This window comes from Zalophus californianus, chromosome 1 (genome assembly GCF_009762305.2).
Source record: "Zalophus californianus isolate mZalCal1 chromosome 1, mZalCal1.pri.v2, whole genome shotgun sequence".
NCBI lineage: Eukaryota > Metazoa > Chordata > Mammalia > Carnivora > Otariidae > Zalophus > Zalophus californianus.
Genome location: NC_045595.1, coordinates 57,036,458 through 57,063,657, shown reverse-complemented (window position 1 = coordinate 57,063,657; position 27,200 = coordinate 57,036,458). Strand labels below are relative to the sequence as shown.

At 48.2% G+C, this 27,200-nt stretch overlaps 1 protein-coding gene and 1 non-coding gene across 2 annotated transcripts; both read right to left on the bottom strand.

Annotated features, from left to right (window-relative positions):
* Positions 1-599: 599 nt before the first annotated feature.
* COPG1 (COPI coat complex subunit gamma 1) lies at positions 600-26,968 on the bottom strand. Its single transcript, XM_027585977.2, has 24 exons — positions 26,860-26,968; positions 25,876-25,928; positions 25,150-25,230; positions 24,820-24,891; positions 24,631-24,710; positions 22,536-22,611; positions 22,211-22,303; positions 21,740-21,826; positions 20,268-20,425; positions 20,047-20,180; positions 18,889-18,956; positions 18,455-18,643; positions 17,435-17,530; positions 14,268-14,511; positions 12,971-13,046; positions 11,077-11,180; positions 10,477-10,602; positions 10,089-10,157; positions 6,775-6,917; positions 6,287-6,458; positions 5,502-5,599; positions 3,851-3,989; positions 3,424-3,522; positions 600-1,091 (listed from the first exon to the last, which is right to left on the bottom strand). Exons 1-24 carry the CDS (start codon positions 26,894-26,896, stop codon positions 961-963), a joined length of 2,625 nt encoding a protein of 874 aa, XP_027441778.1. The 5' UTR covers positions 26,897-26,968; the 3' UTR covers positions 600-960.
* On the bottom strand, positions 23,540-23,643 carry LOC113919031. Its single transcript, XR_003518776.1, has one exon. It is a non-coding gene; the product is annotated as a U6 spliceosomal RNA (small nuclear RNA).
* Positions 26,969-27,200: the final 232 nt, after the last annotated feature.

Below are 27,200 nucleotides of genomic sequence, written 5' to 3'. Positions count from 1 at the left end.
CACACAAGTCACTCTCATACTTCAGTGGGCACCAGAATGTGACTTTCCAGGGCCTTCACCTACCTCCCCACCTCCAAATCTGAATTTCTAACGGTGAGGCCTAGATTTTTTTAAAAAACAGGCTTTGCAAGCCTATTTCGGCCACCTGTCTTGAGTTTAACAGCAGCTGAGGTGGCCTCTGAGCCTGCTCCCTTGGGACATAAACCAAGGATTTCTGCATCTTCAGCCAACAGAGTGCTCTCTAAGGGCTCTTCTTCCCCTCTGTGCATTCACTGAAGTGGGAGCAAGCAAACCCCAGTGCACATGCTAGGGAACGCCCAAATAATCCACCCAAACCGTCTGAGGGCTCCATTCATCACCTAGAGAAGGAGGGTGATGGTGAGGATGCAAGAACAGGCACATGACCTCAGTGACTGTGGTCATGACCTGCATTGGCCCTGTTCTGGCGCTTGGAGAGGAGTGGGAGTGGTCTGCCTTCAAGTACAGAAGCCAAAAGGCTGTGCATGTGAACCAGATAGAGCAGGTGTTCTTGGTGGGGGCTCAGAAGGGGGAAGTGGAAAGTGGAGCCCTTAAGCATGAGTCTGCAGAAGTAGCAGCCATTCAATAAATACATGCTGATTTATTTATATGGATAAGATGGTTTTCTTGGGGATAAATTCAAGAGGAGGTGCGAGCATTTTATTCATTTGCGATGTCCCTACCCTGACAGGCAGGTCAGCAGGTTCTAGGACAAGCTAAAATCATCCCCTATTTAAAAAAAGAAAAAAAGGTTAACCCCTGGCAAGCCTGGGACAGGGTTGTTAAATTAAAAAAAAAAAAATTTTTTTTCCCCAGTGATTTCTAATTGTTTTTGATACAGAGGCTTGGGAAGGAGTTTCCACTGGATTCAGGATGAAGGCATGACTTCTGCGCAGTGTTGGGGGGAAAAGGGTAGGAGCAGGGCTCATGCAGCCTGGCCTCTTAGCCCACAGACGCCAAGATGATGTCTACTGGCAGCTCCTCCGAACTTCTGGCTGTCACCTGCATTGTTACTGTGTCCAAAAGCAGCAGTCGGGAGCGCACCAAGATGTCATGACCTCCCCGGAACACACCTAGAGGAAAGACAGAAGTACACGTGTGTAAGGAAGAAGGAAGCTGCAGAGGGTAGGTTGAGGGTGGCATGTGCAGCAACTGATCAAGGCAGCTGTGGTGTAGTGAAATGGGAATGGGTCTGGAAACAGGGGAGCTGGGCTGAAATGCCTAAGTGAGATCTTGTGCAAGTCACTTTACCTCTCTGAGCCACAGTAGCCTCAACTACAAAGTAGAGGAGATGATTATACTAACCGTTTTTTTTTTTTAAAGCTTTGCCAGGTGCAAATGAATTAATGAACATACAAAGCTTCTACCTGGCATCACAGAGGCTCTCATGCATGTTGGCTAAATCTCAGAGCACAGATGTAGGGACAGCCCCTCCACGACAAAACCGCACTGCAAGTGTCTGCAAGACCCAGGGGACTGCTTCAGTGCGGCCAGAAACATCCGCTTGGGGTCTATCAGCTGTGAGCAGGGCACTGAAGCAGAGCTGCCTCCCAACCCTGTTTATAAACACTCAGGAAAAAAAAAATCTCTCATTTCATTTTGTTCAATTTTAGTTGAACAAAACTGCTCCCTCCCCCCGCCTTTTTTTAAAAGATTTTATTTATTTGACAGAGAGAGAGAGACAGCGAGAGAGGGAGAAGCAGGCCTCCCGCGGAGCAGGGAGCCTGATGCAGGGCTCAATCCCAGGACCCTGGGATCATGGCCTGAGCCGAAGGTGATGTATAACAACTGAGCCACCCAGGCACCCCTGCCCCCACCCCTTTAAACAAAATCTCTTAGAGAAACATACAGAGGTATTTACATACAAAATGCTATCTCTGGAATTTTCTTTTTTTTTTTTTTTTTTTAAAGATTTTATTTATTTATTTGAGAGAGAGAGAGAATGAGAGATAGGAAGCATGAGAGGGAAGAGGGTCAGAGGGAGAAGCAGACTCCCTGCTGAGCAGGGAGCCCGATGCGGGACTCGATCCCGGGACTCCAGGACCATGACCTGAGCTGAAGGCAGTCGCTTAACCAACTGAGCCACCCAGGCGCCCTGGAATTTTCTTTAAAATAATCTGGGTTGGGGAGTAGAGTGAGTGGCAGTATAGATGCTGTTAGTTGTTGAAGCTGGAGGATGAGCACATGAGGGTTCACTGTACTATTCAATTTTTGTGTAAGTTTGAAAATTTACATGTTGACTTCTTAAAATCCCATTTCTATTAGAAAAGACCAACTCACGCAGTAGAAAATTAGAGAAAGGATATGGAAATAATTCACAGAAAAAGAAATACAAACGGCACACATATTTGGGAAGATACTTAACTTCATTCAATATACAAGAAATGTAAAATAAAAACTACACTAAGATACCATTTTCCACCCAGACTGGCAAAGTTCATTTGATAATGATTTGATAATATACTGTGTATATTACTGATTACTGTATTATACTGATAATATACTATGTTGTCCACAGTGTGAAAGGAAAGGTATACAGTTCCTATGGAAGGCAACTGGATATTTTTATCAAAATGAGAAATGCACTTTGACTTGGTAATGCCTCGGTTAATTTATCCTATAGATATCCTCAGGGCATACATGCAAAATAAAGTACGTGTATATATATGTATATATGTGATTATTCACTGTAGCACTGTTCGTAAGAGCAAAAACCTGGAACAATCTAAACGTTCATCAATACAGGCTGATCCTATAAAATATGGTATACCTATAAAATGGAATACAAGGAAGCTAAAAAAAGTATGAAGATTCACTTTGGGATGATAAAAAAAGTCCTGGAGAAGGACAGTGTTGATAACTGCACATTAATGCAGATGTACTTAATGCCACTGAGCTGTATACCTGAGCTCAAAATGGTCAGTTTTACATTATGTACACTTTGCCACAATTAAAAAAAGAAAAAGGAAACTATGTATTCTTCAATTTATTTTTAATGTAATCTCCACCCCCATGTGGAGCTCAAACTCACGACCCTGAGATCAAGAGTTGCATGCTCTACCAACTGAGCCAGCCAGGCATAGGAAAGATCTGTCAAGTGAAGAGCGAAGTGCAGAACAATGTATATACCATTTACACATAAACATTTGAGTTAAAATAGGGAAATGTGTACATATACCGTCATTGTTTGTAATAGCAGTGCCAGTCGCCTGTAATCGGAATGCAACTAGATGACAGGCAGCAAGGGTGGGAGGATGTTTCACTGCTGGTCTTTTTTTTACTTTGTGAATTTTCAATGCTGTGACTTTGAATCTCCGTGTTCCCAGTGGGAACCCTCAACCCAGGATGCAGTGGCATACAGGCTGTGAGCTACACAGGCCCTTCCCACCTAGAAATGCTGCTTACCAGCCAGGAGCAACGTGTGGGTGTTCTTGTTATCTGGCACTTTGTCTGACCTCTCACAAGGGTGCATTCCCAGGAATTTCACGATATTGCCCACAGCCTCTGTAAGGAGAAATCTCAGCATCATTAAGCCACATCTTGTTTCCCCTTTGTGTCACCACCATGCCCCCATCCCCTAAGCCTGCTCTAAGGGGCTTTTTTGGCTTATTCATTTTGTAATCTCTACACCCAACATGGGGCTCAAACTCTTGACCCTGAGATCAAGAGTTGCATGCTCTTCCACTGACCTAGCCAGGAGCTCCTCTAAGGGGCTTTTCATGAAGTGGCATCTGAAGTATGTGCTCTCGACAGGGCCCTGGATCTCTGGGGGGCAAAGGCCGGTAGGGGTGAAAGGAGAGGACACATTTCAACAGTAGCCAAGGATTTTTACCTTCAAGTGTCTTGATGGTAGACAAGGTGAATGTTTCCTCCTTCTCAAACTCATCCCCTACCTCATCCCAGGCTGCTTCGAAGTTCAGCTTCATGACCTTTTGGATGTGATCAGCGACAGTGACTTCCAGATCTTCCAGCTGGGGAGATGGAGGTGGAACTTAGGCACACACCTCCAGGGGAATGAGTTCCTGCTCCGCACATCTCTGCTCTGAACTCACTGCTCATCCCTTTGTGCAACGCATTCGGCAGGTGCTGGCTAGGCGCTGAGCACTGTGCTCGGCTCTAGGCACATACAGTAAACTGGATATCTGTCCTTCAAGTGCTCACAGCTAAGTGGTGTCCTTTCAATAGAAATGCCCTAACCCAAGTACTTACCTGAAGATGTCAGCTGCCAAGATCACATCCCTTCTGAAGCCTGCCTAGAGTAAGTGCCTCAAGGATCCAGGTCTGCCTCCTATGGCTCTATCACTCCTGACTCAACAGATCCCACCCTCTGCCTCAGCTGTGTTCTCTGAGCCTGACATATTCTGGACCCTGCCTCCATCTCAGCTGTGTCCTCCCTGAACGTGACACATATTACTCCCCACCTCGGACAGAGAGAGCATAAAAGTTCTCCATTCATTCACCCACCAGATCTTCACTGAGCCCCTACTCTTGGGGATGTTTAAGGTGTGCCTAAGTAGGACTCAGCTCCCACAGCAGAAGCAACACCTCAGGGCCAGTTCTCCCAATGAGCTCACTTGGTCCTAGGGCAATTCCTGATCTTAGGGTCACTGCTGGCTTAGGGAGGTCCCCTCAACAATGGCTCCAGTGTGACAATGGTGAATATCAGTTGTATTCCACAGTAACTGTCCCTTTAGTTATGAGGAGCTTGAAGAATCTGCATCCCCAGGCTGAGTATAATAGTTGGCCCTCAGATGGCACTGAGCCACTGCCCCATGGTCAAACCAAGAGCGATCCTGCACTCAGCTCCATCCAAGCTCAGAAGAGTGTAATCAGAAGTCCTTTGAGTACATGAAAGACCACTCAACAGATGCAAACTGATCCAACTTCTCTAGAAAGCAATTTGACAACAGGAATCAGTCTTAAAGTCATGCTTATCCTTTGACCCAACTTTTCTACTTCTAGGAATCGATCCTAAGGAAATAATCTGAAATGCAGATACAAATTTGTACCCAAAGGGATACTTAATGCAGCTTTCACAGTGAAATTTGGAAGCCCAAATGTTCAACATTGAGGGAATAAAGATCACGTGTTATCTCTACATACCAGAGTATTTTAAAGTCATTAAAAACTTTGTTTATGAAGTATTTGTAATCATACAGGAAAATACACTATGGTTTTAAGTGGAAACAGCAAGATATATAATGTCCAGAATGACTTCAATTATATAACTCCTCCCCATCCCTCCACATAACTCCCAAGGACTACGAGTAATGTTTTCCTATTTGTTCACACTTGGTTTTTGTAGTTCCCAAGTTTTCTTTTTTTAAAGCATGTAGTCTTTTTAAGTTAAAAACAAAACAAAAACTTTCTTTCAAAGAGCCAAAAACAGCAAGAAAAAGCTTCAAGTCTAGTTGTTAGCTCCTGGAGGGGGTTGCTCTGCAGCCTCAGGCACAAAATTAAGCCTCCTGACACTAGCTTCTTACCACATATTCATCTTCATAGCCTTCATCATCGGTCTCCCCAGTGGTGGGGTCACAGTCCTTGACAGTGAACTTCATCATGCAGCTGAATGTGCAGGCCACTGCAGGGAAGAGAGGCTAGCTGGTCAGGATGTCCCTAGCCACTGCAGGGGACGAGCTCCTCCATAGGGCAGGTGGCCACAGCCTGCTCCCCAGGCCTCTGTTATATTATCAGTAGCAGCAACCCCACAGGTAGCCATCCAACCCCACAAATCTGGACAGAAGATACCACCTTGTGGAAGGGCAAAAGAGTCAGGTCATGGGTCTGAGGAGCCCCCTCACAGGGAAGAAAGAAGAAAAGCAGAGGTGCTACAGGATGGCTAAGCCTGTGCTACAGTCAAATGTCCACTGTCAAAGGCCTGGAAAAAGACGCTGGTGGGTCCCTTGGAAGGAGTGGAGTTGGGATGTTTCAGTCTTTGCACGCTCATGGTGAAATGAAAGAGCCTCTGGCTGAGGACCAGAGAGACCTGGGTTCTGCCTCTTACCAGCCACATGAACTTAGGTGACTCATTTACCCTGAGTCTCAGTTTTCTCATCTAGGAATAGGGAGAGCAGTACTCATCCCCCCTACGTCGTCTGTGAGGGTGAAATGGGATGACGTATAACAAGATCCCAGGACTCAGCCTTTCTTCTTCTTCTAAGACTGAAATCAAGGAGTTGAATCTCTCATAGGAGACAAATGGCTGGTGTACAACCGGCCCATCCCATCTGGATCCCAAGGCCAGGGTGGTTTCTGGAGAGGGGCTCACCAGCTGTAGGGTCTTCCTTGGGCAGTGCCACCAATGTGTAGCAGGTCCCAGGCTGGTTGTAGGGTAGGCTTCGGGCAGGCACGTAACAGAGCACCTCGTAGGCTTCAGTGGGCTCCATCTGCACCGTGACGTTCTCCAAGGTCTGGTCGTTGAGTGTGTTTGTGCAGTCAAACTGGAGCAGGGAGGAGAGGGGTTGCTTAGACACTGCTCTAGGTCCAAGCCCTGCTATAGAGAAAGAGCCTGGAGGTCCTAACTCACCCCATGACTCCTATCCCAGTACCCTTGCACAGGCTCCCTGTTCCCAATGCTGACACACAGGAGCCAGAGAGGTAATGGGTCAAGGCTGCAAGACACATACCAGCTGGTGACAGAACCTATCATCATGTTGGGCTCCTGACCAACTCAGTGTGGGACCCTATAGGACCCATCAGACTTGGGACCACTCCCTAGCCCCACACCCCAGCAGGGCCTCAGCCCTCCCTGCTCACCTGGAACACCATGTGGTCAGTGAAGGTGTGTTTGGTGCAGCGGATGACATACTCAGTCTCTGATTCAGTGAGGGCCACAGGCTCAGGTGAGGACTTGAAGAGGGGCCCCAGCCCATGGAACTCTGGCACCGCTGCCAACTGCTCTGAAAGCCACAGTCCACAAATTCACTCAGCGCTTCAATTCCCAGACCAACCCGTGATGGTTTCTAATAAATGCTCATGGCCAATTTTCCAGGTCTTTCACCCTACTGAGATGGATGGATGGATACGTATATACAACGACAGGGTACTCGCTATTTCCCAAATATACCAATGCATTTTCTCCTCTTGCTAACTTTCCTCAAGTTGTACCACCCACCATGAATATTCTCTTCCCCTCTGTCTCACAAAAGACCTCAGCCACAGAAAACTGACTGGGAGACACCAATGGCCTAGGCCTAATCCCCTTGGAGACTCCTATAACTTTAGAAACTCAGCAAGGATTCTTAAAAAGGAAAACTCTAAAGATGAGATGAGTGATGTTATAGCCACAGAATCAGGCAAAAGAACAAACTGGTCCTATATACTTGTCAGTTAAGATAAATGGCCAGTAAGGAGAGGTTTCAGATTCAGACTTGCAGAAAACCCTACTTTAAGTGGTCTGTGGGCACCTGGTAAGGCCTATCCCTATACCGCAAAGCCAGGTTCCAGCACTGGGCTGGGTCCTCTGGCCCATAGGCCCCCACCCTGGCCCATCCAGGTGAAGGAGACCTCTGGCAGCAGTCTGCACACGATGTCTGCCTACGATGGCTGCGCCTACTCTTCCCCATTCTATGGCAGGGGCAGCGTTTCTCAGACTATGGTCAGGGATCATCGGTGTCAGAATTACCTGAGTTAAAAACTCACATTCCTAGCCTGTCCTAAATAAGCTCTATCAGAATCTCTGGATCTGGGACTCAGGAATCTGCATTTCTAAGAAATTTTCTCAGATGATACTGATGTGCACTGATTATTTGAAGACCACTGCTCTAAGATTTTTAACTTGTCTTCCCAGTTAAATTGAACTCTGTAAGGACAGCAATTGTGCCCTGAAGCCAGGGATCTGATATTTTGCCCTGAACTTAGTAGGTACTCAATTCATGTTTCACGGATAGAGACAGAAAGTAGGCATTATTATTATTTTGCTTTCTCTTTGTGACTGCTTCGGCTCTCTGCCATCCGAAGGACTGTAGCTGATGAACGTGCAGACAGTAAAAAGCCCAGAAAGAGCCAGCTTATATCAGTGGGCACTTTTTTTTTTTTTAATTTTATTTATTTGACAGAGAGAGACGCAGCAAGAGAGGGAACACAAGCAGGGGGAGTGGGAGAGGGAGAAGCAGGCTTCCCGCTGAGCAGGGAGCCCGATGCGGGGCTTGATCCCAGGACCCTGGGATCATGACCTGAGCCGAAGGCAGACACTTAATGACTGAGCCACTAAGGCGCCCCATCAGAGGGCACTTTTGGGCCATCATATCACCAGCCACCAGAGTGCTTTTCTATGGGAATTTATTTCATCGGGCCCCAAGTTTCTAGACCTGATACTTAACTACCCTAGGGGATTCTGCTAGAAGCTATCAGTTAATGCCTCTGAGTTTCCGACTCTTCACCAATAACATAGATATAATAATCTTGTTCACAGGATTATTGTGAAGATAAATGAGGCAATAAATGTCAGGATCTAGCAAAGTTCCTAAAACTGAACAGGTGATCAATAAATGTTAGACTTTGGAAGACTGTTTAAAGATGAAATTGATACCCTCTAAGAGACTTAGAAGGAGCCTTCCTTCGAAGGTGTGGCAGAATGGTGGCCCCAAGATGTGTACAAGCTAACTCCCAGAACCTACAAATACATTGTATCACATGGTAAAAGCAAGTTGAATCTTGAGACAGGAAGATTATCCTGGATTATGTGGTGGGCCCAATGTAATTACAAGGATCCTTAAGACAAGGAGGTAGAAGGCTCAGAGTCAGATTTGAAGAGGCCACACTGCTGACTGTGAAGGCGGAGGAAGGGGTCACCAGGAGAGGAATGGAGGAGGCCTCTAGAAACTAGAAAAAGCAAAGACACGATTCTCTCCTAGAGCCTCCAGAGGGAGCCAACACAGTGAAACCCATTTTAGACTTCTGCCCTCAGAATTTTAAGATAACGTTTGTGTTGTGCTAAGCCACTAAATTTGTGGTGATTTGTGGTAACAGCAAGGAGAAAGTAATACAGAAGGAAAAGTTCTGTGTTAGAGTGATCCCAGTTAGCTCCAGATCCTAGTTTTGCTGAATCTGAAAGATGACAGAAGACAGGATTCTGGAATGGAATGGAATGGAATGGAATGGAATGGAACGGAGGGGAGGATTTAATTTAATTCAACAATAATTGGGAACTCACCCAATTAGGAGGAAGAAAGGCACTTTGCTAAAAGCTATGATAGAGCGTATAAAGGACAGAACCTGTGAAGAACCATACAGAACTAGTTAAGAGAAGACAGAAGAGCTGGAGTAGAAGTGATGAGCATAGGGGATCCTTCAAGAAGGAAGAGGGGCATGTGTTAGTCCTTGAAGGTGGGAATTTAGTAGATAATATGGTCTGGCAGTTAGACACATAGCCTCTACCCTTAAAAAGATAGAAGACCAGAGGAATAGATAAATACCTAAATAAAACCTTCCCAGACAATGTGGACTGAATGCCTCTGGCACCCCTCAAAAAAGTATTAGGGTCTTTGGACCCCAACTGTACTGAATCTGACATTCGGCACGAACCTGGGCTCCAGGGACCAAAGCCCTCAGAACCAAGGCTGAGTGGCAGCTCTGAGCCAGTTTGATGTGAATCTTAATTCCAACCCCTCTACTTTCTTGCTGTGCCACCTTAGGTATATCACTTTCTCTCTCTGAACTTCTGTTTATCCAATACCAAATGGACCTGATGACTTCCACCTGAGGGTCAAATGTGCTGTCTAAAGTACTCTTAGGGCCCAGCACTCAAGAGTAAGAACTGTCGTTGAGGGGACACCTGGGTGGCTCAGTCAGTTAAGCGGCTGCCTTCAGCTCAGGTCATGATCCCAGGGTTCTGGGATCAAGCCCCACATTGGGCTCCCTCCTCAGCGGGGAGTCTGCTTCACCCTCTCCCTCTGCCCCTCCCTGCTGTTCATGCTTGCTCTCTCTCAAGTGAATAAATAAAATCTTTAAAAAAGGATACGGACTGTTGTTGATTGAGTCTCTCCTAATTCCCCTGAGAAGAGCAACTACCCTAAAGCTGAGGACACCAAGCCCAGGTCCTGAAAGCCCCACCAAGCACTGCTACTCACCCTGGAAGATCTCTTGCCGGGTGGCTGCCACTTTCTCTGGCTGCTTGGCGGCTGTGATGGGGGTGCTTTCTGCAGGAGCAAACATACATAGTGACCAACAACTCCAGTAATAGGGCAGTGTGGTGTTGACCACAGAGCTGTTACTTACGGATTATAACTTCCAAACCCCGAGAGCCTAAACAGGTGAGAGTACAGAACATGTGAGAAAGAGAGGGAGTGTTTATGTGCATGTGTTTCCATTTCCTGGAGCCAGATGTAGAAAGGATTATTCCATCCTCTTTGTACAAAGCCCTCCCATCCTGGCCAGGTTTAGTGGCTTCATGGCCCATGCTGACCCTCCAGCAGAGGCCTGGATCCGAAGGCTTCTGAAAACACAGGTGTTACTTACCTGTTCTCTGCTCTGCGATTGGTGTGGTGGCCAGGGGCACAGACTTGAGGTCAAAAGGTTTTTCCGATGGTTCTAGAGTGTACTGCTGCAGAGCTCTCTCCAGACCAGGGATAGAAACGGTCAGACCTAGAAGTCAGTGGGAGAGAGACACTGCCTGAACACACAACAGAACGAGCACCCGGAATCTCCCATGAAAGACTGAGGCCCTGGGGTCTAGGTTGTATGATCCTAGACCACCAAGAAAACCACTTAACCCTCTGGGCTTCCACTTTCTCATTTACATCCTCCTTCACAGGGCTGATATGGGGATAAATGTATATAAAAGAGTGACTTATAGAGAGTAGAGTACTATGCAGAGAGAGATTTTTATTAATGACTAGTGTTTCAATTCACCGAGCTGTTTCCACACACATTGGTGTGAACTGCAAGATTCTAGGTCTGCTGAGGTTACAGTCATGCCATGAAGTTGCCATGAAAGTCTAGCCGAAAGTGTCTTGCCTCAGACTTCCCCTACCCAGGGAGGGTGCGCCTGCTCTGGAGTGGTGAGAAGGGCCACAGCCCTGGGACGGAACCAAGTCAAAGATAGCCAGTGAGACTCACCATTTAGGATATAGCCTGCATTGAGGGCCTTCTGCTTCTGCTCCAGAACATTGAGATAGAAGGTGGCTCGGTCCCTTACTTCATTGTCATCGTCCATCACACACCTGTAGCCAGAACACACAGTACTCCTAACTAGAGCCCCCAGGGGTGGCAGGAGGGATGCTGCAGGGCTTCATCAGAGGGTAGTCAGAGGAAGCAAGTCTCGTAAAGCTCAGTCCCCAGATGTGCAATCCAGGCATCAAATGCACAGAGGAGCCTGTAATATTCTAACTAATTACCCAAGGGGTGGTCATATTCATATTCCCTGGGCCCTCTCCCTAAAGTCCACCTAGTGAAGGAGGCAATCTCCTATAGCCAGGGACATATGTCAAAAAAGAATTTAATATGACTCAACAATTCTCCTCCTGGGCGTATCCTCATGAGAACTGATGACAGGTCACACAAAAACTTGTACATGAATATTCACAATAGCATTATTTGCAAGAGCCAAAAAGTGGAAACAACCCAAATGTCTGTCAATTGGTGAATAGCTAAAACGTGGTCTACCCATACAATGAATTCTTTGACCATAAAAAGGAATGAAGTACTGGGACATGTTACAGCATGGATGAACCTCGAAAAAAACATCACAAAGAAGCTAAACACATGAAAGGCCACGGATTATATGATTGCATTTCTATGAAATGATCAGATAGGGCAAATCCACAGGGACAGAAAGTAGATTAGTGGTTGTCTAGGTCTAGGTAGGAGAGTGCTGGGGGGAAGGCAAAGTGACTAGTAATGGATATAGGGTTTCTTTTTCTTTCTTTTTTTTTTTTTAAGATTTTATTTACTTGAGAGAGAGAGAGCATGAACACAACTTGGGGGAGGCAGAGGGAGAAGCAGACTCCCCCATGAGCAGGGAGTTTGATGCGGAGCTTGATCCCAAGACCCCAGGATTATGACTTGAACCGAAGGCAGACACCCAACTGACTGAGCCACCCAGGCGCCCCACAGGGTTTCTTTTCTTTCTATTTCCACCCTCACCAGCTAACCAGCAAAAGAGCCAAGGAGGCACAGCTGAAAACAGTCTCATCAAACTTCATACATTGCAAAAAACCCCACAGGAATCAAGGAGTCTTCATGCTGGGAAGACACACCCACAATGAGAAGAATGTCCTAGCCCAACAGACATTTACTCTGCGCTGTAAGCCCCATGGATATAGGGTTTCTATTAGGGAAGATTAAAATGTTTTAAACTGGGGTGCCTGGGTGGCTCAGTTGGTTAAGCGGCTGCCTTTGGCTCAGGTCATGATCCCTGGGTCCTGGGATCGAGCCCCGCATGAGGCTCCCTGCTGGGCAGGGGGCCTGCTTCTCCCTCTCCTCCCTGCTTGTGCTCTCTCTCGCTGTCTCTAATAAATAAAATCTTAAAAAAAAATGTTTGAATATACTGAAAACCATCACATTATACGTTTTATTTATATTTTTTTCAAAGATTTTATTTATTTGACAGAGGGAGACACAGCGAGAGAGGGAACACAAGCAGGGGGAGTGGGAGAGGGAGAAACAGGTTTCCCACCAAGCAGGGAGCTTGATGCGGGGCTCAATCCCAGGACCCTGGGATCATGACCTGAGCCAGCCAAAGGCAGATGCTTAACGACTGAGCCACCCAGGTGCCCCACATTATACATTTAAAATTGGTGAACTTTATGGCTTGCAAAATATAGGTCAGTAAAGCTTTTTTAAAAAAAGAAAATAACTCCAAAAAAAAAAAAAAACTCAATAATGGTCACAAAATTTTTGCATGATACTGTTTTTCATGCTTTTCTATTTTTTTCCCTACAATCCACAGTTGTGTAACTTCTCTCCCCCGGGGAACACCGTCATCCCTCAGGGACCTCTGGCTTAGACTCACCTCTTTAGCAACACCAAGATACTGGGTAACATCTCTTCATTCTGGGCTCCAAACTTGGCCAGAGCACTCACAGCACCTGTACTTACAAAGCAAATATGATTTACCCAGTGTATCTGACAGCTCATAGCTTGGACACTTATAGTGCTTAGAATAGGTCTTTGAGCAGAAGAGTCCCAGACCAAGCTTCCCGAGCGTGGAGGCCCAAACCTGCCACCAATGCAATCAATGGCCCTGGGTGGACCTCCATTGGGCCTCAACTCCCTCATCCATTTCAGGGAGAAGGCAGCCCCATTTTTAGGTTCCAGGAGCCATTTCAGCATTGACTGCAATGAGGCCACAGAAGATAGCCACACATAGACTGCTCAGTTTCTGTATCCAAATGGCCTCAACTTGCAGTTATTAGCCTTTGGATTAATATAAATGAGAAAATGAACTATTTTAATGAATATCAATTGCTGAAACAAGAAAAATCTGTTCACTGGGGGCATGAGGACGGAAAATTTAAAATAAAATTAAGAACATGACAGTTATGCATTGAATTGTACACTCTTAGAGTGTGAATTTTGGGGCACCTAGGTGGTTCAGTTAGTTAAGCATCCAACTCTTGACTTTGGCTCAGGTCATAATCTCAGGGTTGTGAGATCCAGCCCCGCATCAGGCTCTGCACTGGGTATGGAGCTTGCTTAAGTTTCTTCTTTCCCTCTGCTCCCCCCAACCTTTTTAAAAATTTTTTTAAAAGATTTTATTTATTTGAGAGAGAGAGAGAGCACAAGCAGGAGGAGGGGCAGGCAGAGAAAGAAGCAGACTCCCCACTGAGCAAGGAGCCCGATGCGGAACTCAATCCTGGGACCCTGGATCATGACCTGAGATGAAGGCAGATGCTTAACCAACTGAGCCACCTGGGCATCCCATGCTCCCTCTCTTAAAAAAAAAAAAAAAAAAAAAAAAAAGAATGAATTTTTCCAGTATGTGAACTGTATCTCAATAAAACTACCATTTTAAAAAAAAGCTAACCAAAACAAAACAACAAAAAAAAACAAGAAAAGAAAGTTAAACGTAACATGTAGTGAAAGTTAAAAACCAAAAATCAGTAACACAAATAGGAGAGCTAAAGAACCATTCAACTGGGTGACACCCAACCATCTAAGGTCCTTCCCGTCCTTCCCACAATGTTATAAATCACCGAGCTTGTGAGGCAAGAACACAGAGTGCCCATGGGCGGGGGCTCAGGTCCCTTTGGCAGGCTGCTGCTCGAGCAGCAGCTAAGAGCCCCCATTCAGCCCTGGCTCAGACCCACCTGCCCGGACCTCCTCATGTTCCAAGACCACGCGGTTATAGATGAAGCGGATGTACTTGGAGGGGTTGTTGGTCTTGGGACCCTCCTGGCCTAGAAGATGCAGGATGCGGGTGGCCAGCACGGTGAACTCGCAGTCCTCGATGAACTCGCACAGGTGCGACAGCCCAGTCTCCTTGCTCTCTGTGTTCTCCTCAATGATGCTGATGATGCAGTCCACGATGGCCCGCTTGTACTCAAAGCCGCCCTGCAGCAGGAGGGGTTGAACTGAGCAAGGAGGCTGCTCTTTCCAGAAATGATCTGTGAGGCCCAGCACCTAACCAGGACCAGGGACAGCAGTCCAAACACAGAACCTGGAGCAAGGGACCTGGCTCTCGGGGCCTCTATCTTATTTTTTGTGTAAAACAAGGCGTGAACTGAATGCTCGCTGGGGCCCTTCCAGATCTAATAGTAGATAGTTTAAGAGAAACATTTTGGGTCTCACTTTCCTTCCGGACTTTGAAATAAAAGTCAGACTGGGTGGTACAGATGTTATGGAAAACAGTACAGGGGTTCCTCAGAAAACTTTATTTTTTATTTTTTTTAAAGATTTTATTTATTTATTTGAGAGAGAGAGAGAATGAGAGATAGAAAGCACGAAGGGGAAGAGGGTCAGAGGGAGAAGCAGACTCCCTGCTGAGCAGAAAGCCCGATGTGGGACTCGATCCTGGGACTCCAGGATCATGACCTGAGCCGAAGGCAGTCGCTTAACCGAGCCACCCAGGCGCCCCTCAGAAAATTTTAGAAAACAGAATTACCGTATGATCTGGCACTTCTGCTTCTGGGTATACACTCAGAAGAATAGAAAGCAGGGTCTCAAAAAGATAGCTGTACACCCATGTTCATAGCAGCATTATTTATAACTGCCCCAAAGTGGAAGCAACCAGTGTCCATCAATGGATGAATGGATAAACAAAATGTGGTCATTCAGCCATAAAGGGAATGAAATTCTCACATGTCCTACAATATGGATGAAACTCAATGGGGCGCCTGGGTGGCTCAGTCGTTAAGCATCTGCCTTCGGCTCAGGTCATGATCCCAGGGTCCTGGGATCGAGCCCCGCATCGGGCTCCCTGCTCCGCGGGAAGCCTGCTTCTCCCTCTCCCACTCCCCCGCTTGTGTTCTCTCTCTCGCTATGTCTCTCTCTGTCAAATAAATAAATAAAATCTTTAAAAAAAAAAGAGAAACTCAATGACATTTATGCCAAGTGAAATAAGCCAATCACAAAAAAACAAATAGTGCATGATTCTACTTATATGAAAAATCTAGAGCAGTCAAATTTATACAGATGGAAAGAACAGTGGTTTCTGGGGACTGCAGAGGGAAATAGAGTTATTGTTTAACAGGCACAGAGTTTCAGTTTTACAAGATGAAAAAGTTATGGAAATTAGCTCTACAACAATGTGAATATATTTAACTGTATTGAACCAGACACTTAAAAGGTTAAGATAGTAAATTTTATGTCATGTGTATTTTACCACAATTGAAAAACAAACAAACAAAACCCAAAGCAAACAGAACGGGGCAGCAGAAAGCCGAAAGACCCCAGACCAAATCTGTGCTCTGCGACTTACAGACACTAATGACAGAGGTGCCAGGCATGTAATCTGGCAATGGAAGTGGAGTGGATGGGAGGGGTGAGGCACTGGACAGTGCCCATAGCACCTAAGAGGGAAATCACCACTCAACCCAGTGTTGCCAGATCTTCTGAATTTTGTAGGAGAAACTAGAAATCCGTTGTGCCAGTGTTGGTGGCTGTTTTCCTGATTTGTAAATAAGGGCCACTAACTTGAAATGTTTAAAACTTTGTACAATCCAAGTACAACTTGGCTGTGGGTCAAATCTGGCCCCTGTTCTCAGATTAGTTTGTTTTACCGCTGTGAGTCACTTTCCTTGTCTGAACCTTAGGCACCTTCATAATGACCATCAGTGTACTTACTTGACAGGTTACTGTGAAGAGTAAGAAAGATGCTATTTGTATGCTGTTGTACTTCAGTGAGGCTCTTACGTGAATAGGCGCACTGTAAACTTTCAAAGGCTATTTTCAGTGTCAGTTTTACAGCCAGCCAAGCAGCATGGGGGGGCAGCAAGAAGCTCAGAGTAACTGCAACGAGGCTTTGCTGGCAGCTGCTCTGACTAGGGAACGACACAGCCCTGTGCACGAGCAACAGACCCATTCCTAAAGGACAAGGTCTCAGTGTCTGACTGCTGCACTCTAATGAGTGAACGTCTTACACTTAACTGATATTTGGAACCATGAATTTTTCTGGGAGGAAAGGAGGTCTGGGAGAAAATCATGGAGTCTGGAGCCAGATACATCTCCATTCAGATCTTGGCTCAGATACTTACTGGGCAGCTGACCAGAGGCAGGTCACTTCACCTCTCTGAGTCTCAGATCCCTGATTTTAAAGGGAGAAAATGATGTCTGTTGACAAGGCCTGTTATGAGGATCACAAGATTGTGTGCACTGTGTAGCGTCTCCAAAATGCTGGCCCCATTAGCTGAGGGCTAAGTATTAGCGCCCTCCTCCCCTCTAATATCTTAGGAGCCCTAAAGACACCCCAGGCAAGGGCTCCTCACCTGCCTTGGTCCAAGGGCTACTCTGGGCTGGGACAAAGGGGCAGCTGGGGACCAAATCTACTCTAAAACCCTTTGCTTCTGCTGCTCTGAATTAACTGGTTTTGTTGAGACACCCAAGGAAGGCAGTGTAAGTGAATCACTAATTCACATCAGAAACAAAAACAGAACCCAACGTCACATTATGAGCATCAATTTCAGAAGAAACCAACCCTGGAGCTCATGGAATGGCCCAAAAAATTTCTATACTAGACAGCAGTGAAGAACACAGGTTTTCCTGACTCTGGCACAAGCACTGCCACAGGGCATCTGCTGTATCTTTAAAGCCAGGTGGGTGAGTCACTGGTTATTACTTTAATTACTGGGAATTGGTGGATGTTTATACTGTGGTCCATGAGGAGTATAAAGGGCCACAGGCACCAGGAAATCCACCTAGTTAACAGGTTGATCTGGGTACCCCCCAAGAAGAGGATCTTGGCTCCAAACTGAGCATGGAGCTGCCAGGTCACTTCCTACATGAGGAGACCTGACATGCCCCAAATGCCTGCTCTTACCTCTTCCCGCAGCATGGTGAACAGGAAGTTCATAAGCACGGCGTGTTTGCGAGGATACTTCTGACACAGGGCGCTGATGGCCTGGACCACCACCACCTGAGTGAAACAGACATGTGTGAGCAGCAGCCCCTGCCACTAGGGTGGGTCAAGTTACCTAGTTCACTAAGTGCCAACGGAGTCCTTCCTTAGGCCCAGCCAGGCCGTACCTAGTGGGCAAGGAGAGAAGAACTCCATCTCTGCCCTCAGGGAGCACATGACCCCCCCAAGCCCATCCAACTAGGGTGGCATGCACACCAGCCCCAACAGCTCCAAATCCAGACTCTGGGTCCCCCAAACTCAGCTTTCCTCAGACCTCAAGCTAAGTCCACAGGCCCCTCTCCGTCCCACCTGTCTTGCTTCTCTTCCTACCTCCACTCCCACAATTTCACCAATCAGCTGTTCTGACTCCTCCCTGGGTACTCTGTCCTTGACCCTTGCACACTATCTCTTTAGCAGTCCTACCTCCTCCCGTGGTTTTACCCACCTCTTCTATGCCACTCACTCCCAAACCTTTGTCTATTGTCTGAGCTCAAGACCAGTGTTTCCAAATGTCTACAGGCAACTCCACCTGGTGCCCACTGGCACCTCAAACTCAGCATCTCTGCAATCACCATCATTACCTTCTCATTCTCCTCACCCAGGACCCGACTCTCCCTCCTTCCCCAAACTGATCAACAGTACCACCATCAGCCCATACCAGAAAACGAGAAATCTCTGACACTTGCTCCCTTAGCCCTCACTCCGTGCCCTGCCAACCGGCCTCACAAAGGAACAATATGGACAAAGACCCTGGGGCAGGATGTGTGTGTCTCCCAAGGCTGGGCCCTGTGAAGGGCAACATGCCACCCCCTCCACCACGTCCTCAAGCCTGACCAGCCCCCAGGTCAATCCTGGCCTGGGGGCTGGGGAACGTGGGGGAGCAGGCACAGAGTTATCTGCCTCACTCTGGGGACGACAGGTATTCCAGACATTCCCAGGTACCTTGAACTCATCTGAGATCTCCGACATGAAGGACGAGATCTGCTTCATGAGGCGGTCGATGCTGCTCTCACTGCCGGTCTTGAGGAGTGTGGTGATGGCCAGCGTGGCGATGCTGCGGTTTGAGTCCGTCACCAGGTTCTCCAGGTCCAGATTGCAGGCTGTCACTGCGGACGGGTGCTTCATGGCCACCTGTTTGGGAGGACGGAGAGAACAGAGATAAAAAGGGACTTCTGTTATTCTACTGGATGGCTCTGGCCTGGTCAGAGGTCCTTTGGATGAGCCCATCTCACCACCTGGTAGAAACGAACTGTAACCAGCACCACACCTTTTGCAACTCAGGTCAGGGGCCACGACACGCCTCCAGCTGGATCAGGCCATCTCCCTGACCCTCTCAAAAGGCCAGACCCCCATTCTGCCCACCCCTGAACCCTTACCTTATTGAGGGTGCGGACAGCAGCATAGCGGAGAGCGGCCTTGGGTGAGCTGCAGAAAAGCTGGAGCACTGTGGGGAGACAGACGCCATGTGCCAGGCTGCCCTCACCGCTAAGCAGCTGGGAAAGCCCAGGCCTCCAGGGGAAGGGCAGGACAGGGCACAGAGGGCATGCAAAGACTAGGGGGCTGTTCAGACCCAAACGCTGTGCTCACTTCCCTGCTGGCACCCTCACCACAACCAAGGAAGAGAGCTCATGAGCAAAGAGGCCTTAATATGCTCGTGAGAGCCCAGTGGGTGTCGTGAATGATGATGGCTGCTACTTATTGAGCACCTGCCATGTGTCAGGCATTGTGCCAAGGAGCCGCTGTGCCTTGTCTCATTGATTTCTCACCATCCCATGAAGCAGCTTTTATTATTATCCCCATTTAACAGATACAGAGACTGAGGCATGCAGGGGTAAAGCTACTAAAGTAACTCTAGACTAGCTGCCAGTAAATGGCAGAACCACGATTGAAATCCAGGACTGCCCACACCTGAAGCCTGAGCCCTTTACGCCTGTGAAGTAGAACTGCACTCCTCTCTCCTGGGCATGTACAGAAACCAGCAGAATTACCTCAGTCCTGGCTTCACCAACTGCCCTGGTTCATATCCTATGTGGGTACACGTCAGGTAGCATATCCCTCCCTGTGCCTTGGCTGTCAGGAAGCCAGGACTCCAACCCAGGCTATCGGGCTCCAGTGTCCAGGCTGAGGGACCCCTCTGAATTGCTTTCTCCTTTGAGACAGCTTGGGCCCCGGTGAGCATGAACTGGTTTTATAAATCTTGAGTTTTTCCACCAGGCCCTCTTGCCATGGCTAGCCAGCCCAACAGGCTGCAGAGTGGATCTGAACCCCATCTCTGCCTGTTACCAGAGCCCCAGGCTCTTTAATGAATAGTAAGGTAGGACTAAAAGTACCCTATCCCCAGACATAATGCACGTGAGAGAGCCTGGTACAGTGCCTGCCACCGAAAAAGTACTTCCTAGATCCCGAATCCTTTTCTTAACACTATGCTCTGGCCTGTTGGAGGGCTTTTTCTTTCCTTCCCCCAACCCTCAGCCTGGGGCCTAGTTTCCAGTAGGAATAAACGTATGGGGTTAGGGCGAAGGGATGTCTGTAACCTGACACAGCCGGGGCCAGCTCTTTGGCGCTACAGCCTGGAAGATTGACGATGGCCGAGGCAGCTTCGTACACCACCATCTCGTGCTTGTTGCGCAAGCAGCTCTCAATGAAGTCAAACAGTGGGCTGTCACGGCTACAAAAGAATACGGGTGGCAAGAAGTTGGGGATGGCCCAGCACTGAACGAGGAATCACCTGGCCAGGGGAGACAAGAGCCATTACCTGCCGTCCTCCTCCTCCAGCTGCTTGCTGGCCACCCGGATCATCATGCAGTAGGCAAAGGGAGACTTGAGGCCGTGCCGGGTGAACTTGCTGATCATTTTATTGACAGCCAGGCGGTCGTTCTTACGCACATGGTACAGGAGCCCCAGAGCATGGTACTAGAGGACAGGGGATGACGGCAGAGCACAGGTGTGTGAAGTTCAGGTCTACCGGCTGTGTGGCAGTGTATCTGTAGTCAGCTCTTGCCCCCGATTTTGGCAAGGGTCCCAACGGAAAGCATCAGTACAGATGTGGAGGGGACAACAGATGCCACAGAGATGAAAGAATGGGACATGGTGTCTTTCAGTAAGAGAAAGTGGGGCCAGGCCCCGAGCATGGACATGTGTGGTCAAGGTGGCGTGCAGCACACCTCCCATGAGACCTTATAGCATTAAATCTTATGATGCCCCTGAAGGTAAATACCTGTAGTCCCACTGACTTGCCCAAGGACTCATGGCCAGTACTGGCAAAGGTAGGTCTGGAGTGCCCAAAGTCAAGGGATTCCCCTTATGGAGATGTAAGGTGCACAGAGTTATTTCCTATCCCCCTGCTCTTTGTTTCTTTACCAGAGTGGTGTTCAAGGGCTAAGTCATGCAGCTGTGGGTGTCTTGTATGTGAGAACCTTCTCTGACCCTGGGAAGTATCTTGAGGGGCCACAGCTGGCCCTGAAGAGGGGAGTCAGCACAAAGGGTGAAGAGAAAACACACAGGGAGCACCTACAGGTATGCATCCAACAGATCAGATGGGTTTTTTTGTTTGTTTTTTATTTTAAGATTTTATTTATTTGAGAGAGAGAGGGAGAGGGAGCACGACCAGGGGGAAGGGCAGAGGGAGAAGCAGACTCCCCGCAGAGCAGGGAGCCCGATGTGAGGCTCGATCCAGGCCCCTGGGATCATGACCTGAGCAGAAGGCAGATGCCTAACCCGAGAGGTCAGATGTTTTAGATGCTGTCTCATATTGTCCTCACAGCTTTGTGAGGCAGAAACTTTCATTCCCATTTTACAGACAAGGAAACTGAGACTCACAGAGGTAAAAGGAATTCCTGGCCTAGGTCACTGAAAAAGAGTTAAGTAGCTGAAAGCCCCACCAAGGTATTTATATGCATCACTAACCAAACCAGCTTGGCAAAGGTCCTCTGCCTGCCTGGCCCAAGTTTGCTACCTCCCATACCCCAAAACACTACTCAGCTGGTTATCAAATACTTGAATATTTCTGTCCCAGCTGGTAAGCAGCCTCTAACTTAAACCTTCCCAAGTGGTGCCCTGGATTCTTTCCCCACACTCCCAAGTCTCCCCACAATCCAATGACAGAAGATTAAAGTCTGCTCCTGCTAGGGACCACCAGGATCTCCATGGTGAGTGTCCATTCTGACCGGCTAGTGCCATGCCATCTACCTAAGGATTGTAAATATCATCGCTCTGCTCACACCTCACCTGGACCATGATGTTATCACTGGATGCCGCCTCCTGAGCCTCATTCACCCAGCGCTTGACCACGTCAAAGCTGCACTTCAGCAGGTGCTATGGCAACAGAGCACATTAGAAAGCAGGCAGGCTTTCTCAACTATCATACATCCTGGCCCCAGCTCACAGTTCAGTCCAGCTCTGGATCCTCCCTCAGACACAGCCCAGAGCCTCTCCGTTATGCTGGTTCTGTGAGACAGTGCACAAGAATAGCTCCTACCCTCACTCTCTGCCCTGGTGGCAGATCTCCCACCAGACCCAAATTCCAACAATCGGTCACCCCAAGGGATGGGTCAAGAGTTCCCCAGCATGCTTCACTAAGAAAGTAGGTGGGACTCTCAGATCTGGGGATACAGAAACCCTTTTTGTCCTACTGAAAAGCAACACTGGTATTTCCTCAGTTTCCCAATCTGCTGTCCAGCCCCCCAGGGTGCTACACACCAGGGAAGACACCAGGGCAGAGCTGGAGACACTGGGCACCTTGTCCACAATGGCCTGTTTCATGTAGCGCTCGATAGCCTGCAGCATGGTGCTCTGTGGGGACAACAAGTGGGGGCAGGAGGGGACCCAATCAATCCTTGGCGACCGTCAGGAGTGCAGGTGATGGGTGGAAGAGTGAGGGCAAGAAGGAGGCAAACTTTTATCTGGTGTTCCTGCACCCCACCCACACCCCCACAACGGCTGGCCCAGTGCTTTGCCCAGGAGACTGAGCCTTGCCAAGAAGCAGGGAAGGAGAATGGCTGCTTGGTGGGGGCAGGAGACTCACGTCAGTAATCTGGCAGAGGGCACGCACAGCTGGGCCCCGGTAGTTGTCTTCTTTCCCAGTCATGTCCTTTGTTAGGCTGTGGGAGGGGAAGGCATCGTCCACACATAGGAGATTGGCCCTTCCTGAGCACATGTCCCCATCCATTCCTCCCCAGCTCTGGTCACCACGCTTGCCTGAACTACCATACAAGTCTCCTAACTAGTGCCCTCACTGTATCCTTACTCCTTCCTGGTCAAAAGCCACATGGCAACAAGATAGATTATATGAAACTCAAAAATGACCAGGTCACTCTCTGGCTTGGATTAAAACATTTCCAAGGCTTCCTACTCCCATCATCAAGTGTAAGTTCCTTAACAGAGAAGTCCCCAAACTGGTCATGCTCTCTCCTCTCCAAGCCTTTGTATATGCTATTCCCTCAGGCTGGAGCACTCCTGGCCCCCTCCACCTCTGTCCTGCTATCTATCTATCTAGATTTCTATCTTTCTTCTTTTTTTTAAAGATTTTATTTATTTATTTGACAGAGAGAGACACAGCAAGAGAGGGAACACAGCAGGGGGAGTGGGAGAGGGAGAAGCAGGCTTCCCGCTGAGCAGGGAGACCGATGCGAGGCTCGATCCCAGGACCCTGGGACTATGACCTGAGCCGAAGGCAGACGCTTAATGACTGAGCCACCCAGGCACCCTTACCTCTCTCTCTCTTTCTTTTTTTTCTTCCTCCCTGCCTTCCTTCCTCCCCCCCTTTCTCTTTCTTTTTTAATAAGAATTTTGGAAGAGTTTTGTTTTGTTTTTATAAGATTTTATTTATTTGACAGAGATAGAGCACAAGTAGGCAGAGTGGCAGGCAGAAGCAGAAGACTCCCCGTTGAGCGGGGAGCCCGACGCAGGACTCGATCCCAGGACCCTCAGGTCAGGGTCATGACCTGAGCCGAAGGCAGACGCTTAACAACTGAGCCACCCAGGCGCCCAGAAGAGATTTGTTTTCAGTGGCTTCTTTCTTTCTTTTGAAAAAATATGGAATGCTTCACAAATTTGCCTGCCATTCTTGAGCAGGGGACATGCTAATCTTCTTTGTATTCCAATTTTAGTATATGTGCTGCCAAAGCAAGCACTGTCCTGCTATTTCTCACTCATCCTTCAGGACTTTACTCAGACAAGTCTAGGAGACCTTCCCTGATCCAAATTCAAGTTGGCTATCTTTCTGGTCTGTTCTCACAGTCTATCATACATCCCATGATAAACTCTATTATATCTTAACGCCTGTCTGCCTGGCTATTTTCTCTGTTAATTCTGGGGCTGTAGAGCTCATGTTGGTCTTATTTGCTGCTATATTCCCAGAGCCATACACAGGGACTGGTGAATATTCAATAAATAGTTTCTCAATGAACCTGCAATGGAACGTACAACATCCCCCCAGCTCCAAAGTGTGGCAAGAATAAGAGAACTGAGCCCTAGTTCTTAAGGACAGGGATTAGAGGGGCGCCTGGGTGGCTCAGTCGTTAAGCGTCTGCCTTTGGCTCAGGTCATGATCCCAGGGTCCTGGGATCGAGCCCTGCATCGGGCTCCCTGCTCAGTGGGAAGCCTGCCTCTCCCTCTCCCACTCCCCCTGCTTTGTGTTCCCTCTCTCACTGTGTCTCTGTCAAATAAATAAATAAAATCTATTAAAAAAAAAAGACAAGGATTATATTTTAGTCACATCTGTCCCCTGAATAACTCATTCTAAAGCAGAAACCAGTACTTGGTAAGTGAGCCTGTCTCTATACCCCCTGCACTCTCCATGTCTATTTTTCTTGTGTTCTCTCTTGGTACTCACTAAAGTCTTTGTGAAAGTTCCAGGCTGGCTCAGTTGACTGAGAGGAATCAAGGAAGCAAGGAAGGATTTATGCCACTAAGGTAAGGCTAGATAATTAAAAGGGAAACTGTACATTCTAGAGGCTGCCATGGGTTGGGCAGCAGTAACTGAAAGAAGAGGGAGACAAAAGAGGAAAGGGTGCCCGGCATATGTCAAACAAAGTCTCATTGCCTGATACACATGAGAAAAATTGGCCTCTGTGGCAATGGCATCCATCAAAGGAGCCATCCACAGACCCAAGACTTACCTGCTGGTGACGATGATAACATCCTCAGCGATGCAAGACATCTCCTTGATGGTCAAGTAGCACATCCGACGGAGTGTGGGCTGGTTAAGAAATAGAAAAAGCCCTATGACCCGTGGCTCACCATGAGGGCCAAGATTAAGAAAACTCCAATCCACACAAAAGTAGACCTTACTGACTGAGGGCACTTACATCATTGGACTGAAAGAGCTTGGTCATGGCAAAGAAGGCCTCGGTTGCTTCGGTGGTCCCTAGGTGCTCCCCCTGTTTTAATCAAAAAAGAAGTCTCAGCCTGGGACAGAGAGGCCAGAAGGCTCTTCCTGCCAGATTAGCCCAAGCCAGATCCCCAGACCCTGGAGAGGTTCCATCAAGGGCAACACATCAGAGTTAGACACTGAGGGGACTGAGAGCTGGACGACAACCACACAGGAGCTAACAAAAGCCCTAAGGGTTATCTGACTTAGCAACCCTCCCAATAACCCCTAGCACCATTTTCCCCACCCCCAAGCTCCATCCTCTTACCTGGTTTATGAGGTAAAGGATCTTGGTGAGGATGTGGGCACATTTTCGAGGGTTGATGGGAGTTTCATTAAATACACGGGCCTAAGAAGAAGCAATAAAGAACATTACCTTCTAGCCTAGTTTATTTCCCTCCCACTGACTGCCCTCAAGCACATTCAAGGTCTGAGAAGTCCTAGGGTAAATAAATACATTTGCCTGAATGAGCTTATTTTCATAAGGGAACAGTTTTGTTTTGCTTTTTCCTCCTCAAATCTTCCCTAAATATTAGTTAAGGATGTGCTGACTTACTAACAGATACTCAGTAGTAAACACCTGTTAACTAGAAACAGAGAGAACAAAAACAATAAATGCAAGCATAATGAAGTCTCTCCAGGAATGAAGTTTTCTTGTCTTTCCAGGAACAGGTTTTCTCCCTTACTGTTCTTTATTTATTTTTTTTTAAAAGATTTTATTTATTTATTTATTTGAGAGAGCGAGAATGAGAGAGAGAGCACATGAGAGGGGGGAGGGTCAGAGGGAGAAGCAGACTCCCCGCTGAGCACCAGGGAGCCCGATGCGGGACTCGATCCTGGGACTCCAGGATCATGACCTGAGCTGAAGGCAGTCGCTTAACCAACTGAGCCACCCAAGCACCCCCTTACTGTTCTTTAATCCACCACTTTGAATGCATTCGTATTTTGAGCCTGCTGTGAACACTTAGGATGAAAGAGGGCAAATGACACTTGCCTCCTGGAGTACTGCACTCTTCTCAAGATGCTGGAATGGGTTGGAGCCTCCACCTACAGAACAGAGAAGACTGAGTATAGGTTGTAAGCCTAAACTGCAAACCTTCCAGACATAGAGAAGGAAAAGATGTCACTATTGTCTACCCAGCCCCAAGTTCAAATTACTCCAGAATGGCAATCAAAGCTCTACAACCTGCATATAGATCCTACCACTCTCTTGCAGGGAGCTCCCTCTACCCCAAACCACTTAAGTCACCCAGCAGCCCTGGTACAGTCCTTCTGTGCCTCTCATAGCATCTTGTCTTGCATTCATTTACGTAACTTGTACTTAACTGAGTCACTACAATGTGTGGGGACCACCATCTCCTAGTGACTAGAATTTCTTCACAGCAAATGTCACATTTGTAATTAATTACAGGTGTCATTATCTGGCTGGTGTCTATCTTCTCCATTACGCCTGTGACGTAATATTCCCAGCTCAGGCACTGAGCGTCTCATTTGTTCCACTGCAGTCTCAGAATGCAGTACAGTGCCTGGCATACTGTACACGCTCAATAGATGTTTGCTGAATAAATGAACGGAAGAGGGTTCTCAGCCACACAACACTGGCTCCACAGATTACACCCGAGTCTCGCCAGCAGCAGCGCAGCCTCGGCGAATCCCAAGAGGTCTCACGGAGAAAGTCACAACGGTGCATCTGGCCGGGCCCCTCCCCCTGACAGCTGGGGAAACTGAGGCCCACACAGGGGCATGACCCGCCCAAGGTCACCCCCCGAATCGTGGTCCGAGCTCACGAGAGGGGGCAGTGGAGCATGCTCGGGCTCTCCGAGGTCTGCCACTGACCAACTGCGGACCTTGGCACAAACCCTGTCCCTCACTGAGTCTCGGCTTCAGGTCTAGGCAGAGGCCCGGAAGGAGGGCTCCCAAAGAGGGTGCAGAGAGCCTGCGCTAAGGTCCAGCCTCCCCCAAGCCTACGCCCCCTCACCCGATTCCTCGTCTTTCTTGTCGAATTTCTTCAGCATGGTGGTGCCCGCAGGGCCCAAAGCAGCAGCCCCGTGGTAGTCCCGCGCAGTGAGCAGCGGCGATCGGGCGGCGGTACCACACAGTCAACTTCCGGCCGGCCACGTCGCCCTGCGCTCTGCGCAAGCGCAACCTGCGCTCTGCGCAAGCGCACAACCCAGGGCTGCTCCCCGCTTTAACCCTCTCCCTGCAGGGGAAGGACAGGTCTCAGGTCCCGGGGTTCGCGTGGAAGGGTGGAGGCCCTAGACTCGGGGCTGACGTGCACCCCAGCTCTGCGCCTTACGTCCTTCTTATCCGTGCAATGGG

What these genes read in the sequence shown, in the direction of transcription:
- COPG1 (XM_027585977.2), bottom strand. Translation starts at nt 26,896, where the DNA reads ATGCTGAAGAAATTCGACAAGAAAGACGAGGAATCGG. An exon ending in TCACCATGCTGCGGGAAGAG is followed by an intron (nt 14,512 to 17,434) that starts GTAAGAGCAGGC and finishes CTCCTGCTGCAG; the next exon opens with GGCGGCTTTGAGTACAAGCG. An exon ending in CCGGCAAGAGATCTTCCAGG is followed by an intron (nt 6,918 to 10,088) that starts GTGAGTAGCAGT and finishes TGTGGCTTTCAG; the next exon opens with AGCAGTTGGCAGCGGTGCCA.